The 2,268-nt window shown below is 51.1% G+C and overlaps 1 protein-coding gene across 1 annotated transcript in view; it reads left to right on the forward strand.

Moving 5' to 3' along the window:
- ATF6 (activating transcription factor 6) overlaps window positions 1–2,268 on the forward strand; it is a 136,090-nt gene that overhangs the window by 66,722 nt on the left and 67,100 nt on the right. The window contains exon 12 of the mRNA XM_015563550.1: window positions 607–706. Coding sequence (XP_015419036.1) covers window positions 607–706 — 100 coding nt within the window. The remainder of the gene's footprint in view (window positions 1–606; window positions 707–2,268) is intronic.

Below are 2,268 nucleotides of genomic sequence, written 5' to 3' on the forward strand. Positions count from 1 at the left end.
CTGTGTCTCCACAGCGCCTGTCTATCTCCACTGCTCCTGTCTGTGTCTCCACAGCGCCTGTCTGTCTCCACTGCTCGTGTCTGTGTCTCCACTGCGCCTATCTGTCTCCACAGCACCTGTCTGTGTCTCCACTGCGCCTATCTGTCTCCACAGCACCTGTCTCTGTCTGTCCCCACTGCGCCTGTCTCCACAGCACCTGTCTGTGTCTCCACTGTGCCTGTCTGTCTCCACTGCGCCTGTCTGTCTCCACAGCGCACATTAGAGTCGCCTGCACCATCTGCCTCCACTGCACCTGCCTCCACTGCACCTGTAGTGGCCCAGGAACAGGAAACACTTTCATCCTCCGTTTCTATGTGGGAGGTATTTGGCTATGGTTTTCTTTGAATTTTGATCTCATGACTGAGGAGGTTAGCATATAGCAATTCATGTCTTATTAAAAACAACTGAACTTCAAGTATCTTAGCTTTTTCAATTCAAAAAGCAACGTTGAATCCTCAGGCACTTGGCATACTTTGGAATCTATGGAATGTGGTTAAACTTATTTCTAAACAGGGGTGAGACATTTACTTCTGTGTAATGTACGAAATTAATGAAGCTGTTTTACAGGTTAAACCATGAACTTCGAGGGTGGGTTCACAGACACGAGGTGGAGAGGACCAAGTCGAGAAGAATGATGAACACTCAGCAGAAAACACGCGTTCTTCAGGTGGGTTTCAGCGTGTGCTCCCACGGGGCTGGTGTCTGTGGGGAGGCTTCCCCCAGCTGGATGCTCTGTCCCTGAAAGGTTGGGAAGCCTGACCCTTAGCTGCCCCTTCCGCAGGGTCGCCAGCACTGGGTGCTCCATGCCCTCAGATTTCCTGTGCGGCCTGCTGCCTTTCCTGCTCTCTTCCCCAAACTTGCTTTCAAGACATCCATATCAAATATTTGGGCATGAACGGAATAACAGATAATACTGTGTCTCTTTTTTCTTAGAGCTTTTGAAAAAGAAGGTGTTGAAGCACAGGGCAGCTTGGAAGGGTAGGCCCTCCCCATGGAGGTGTCCCTGAACTTCTTTAGGGCCCGTGTAGTTGGTGTTGTTCATTGCCACTCCATCATCCTCAGCTGTTCATCACAGTGCCCAGCAAACATTTCTTGTGGTGGTGGCAACAGGGCAGGTGCTTTTCCAGACGCTGGGGCTGCAGCAGTGAGTGTAATACAGTCCCTGCCTTCGTGGCACTTACATTCTGGTGGGAGAGAAAAACAGTCAACAAGCAGACAGATATTTCAGTGACCTCAGGGTGAGATGTGCTCTCAAAAGAAGCTGCAGGCTAGAGGGGAGAGTGAATTAGGGCCTGGTGGCTGTTGTAAAGTGGGTGTTTAGAGAAGGTTGCTCTAGAGCAGTGGTTCTCAACCTTGGCTGCACATTAGAGTCACCTGGGAAACTTTTTAAAATCCTGATTTCCGGGCCTCTTCCTCTGGAAATTGTTTCTTTGTTACTAATGTTGTGGCCCCTCCCCATAACAAAGAAACAGAATTTCCGGAGGATGAGGCCCAGAAATCAGGATTTTAAAAAGATTCCCAGGTGATTCTGCACATGGGCCACAAAGTTTCAATCGCACTGTACATGTGCACCCGCACGTGGTATTTTGTGGAAGAGCCACACTCAAGGGGCCAAAGAGCCGCATGTGGCTTGCGAGCCGCAGTTTGCCGACCACTGCTCTAGAGAGATTCCACTTGAGTGAGGTATTGGCAAGGTAATTACCGCTGGCAATTGTAACAGCTGGCCTCAAATTCTCAGTAGCCTAATGGAATAAGAACTGGTTCCTCACCCTCACGCAGTCTGATGCACATCCCCATGGTGTCCTCTGAGCAGTGACTGAGGAGGCCAGAGGCCAGGTCTAGAGGAGCTCAGGTTCCGACATCCTTAGTGTCTAGGATTGTCCAGTGTGTCCCTCTCTGGCCTCCCCAATACCCTTTGTTCACATATCATGGCAACTTTATTGGTTGCAAGGACTTCTGGAGGCTACTGGCATCATTGCCAGTGTCACAGGCAGCGCAGCGTCCCACAGCTGCTCATGGCATGGCGTGCAGCAGGCAGTCCTGCGGGAACTCACGCTCCCACAGCTGCACGTTGGCCACCGTGGCCAAAGAAGTGCTCAGTCTCCTTGCGCTTCCAGATCTGGTGCATTGAGCACAGCTTGTGGGCAGGACCAAAATAGAATCCAGAACCCTGGGGGCTAACTGTTCGGCAACATCATTTTGGGGCGTGTGTCCTTGCTGTGCAGGGAA

This window comes from Myotis davidii, unplaced genomic scaffold (genome assembly GCF_000327345.1).
Source record: "Myotis davidii unplaced genomic scaffold, ASM32734v1 scaffold1059, whole genome shotgun sequence".
In the NCBI taxonomy this organism is placed as follows: Eukaryota; Metazoa; Chordata; class Mammalia; order Chiroptera; family Vespertilionidae; genus Myotis; species Myotis davidii.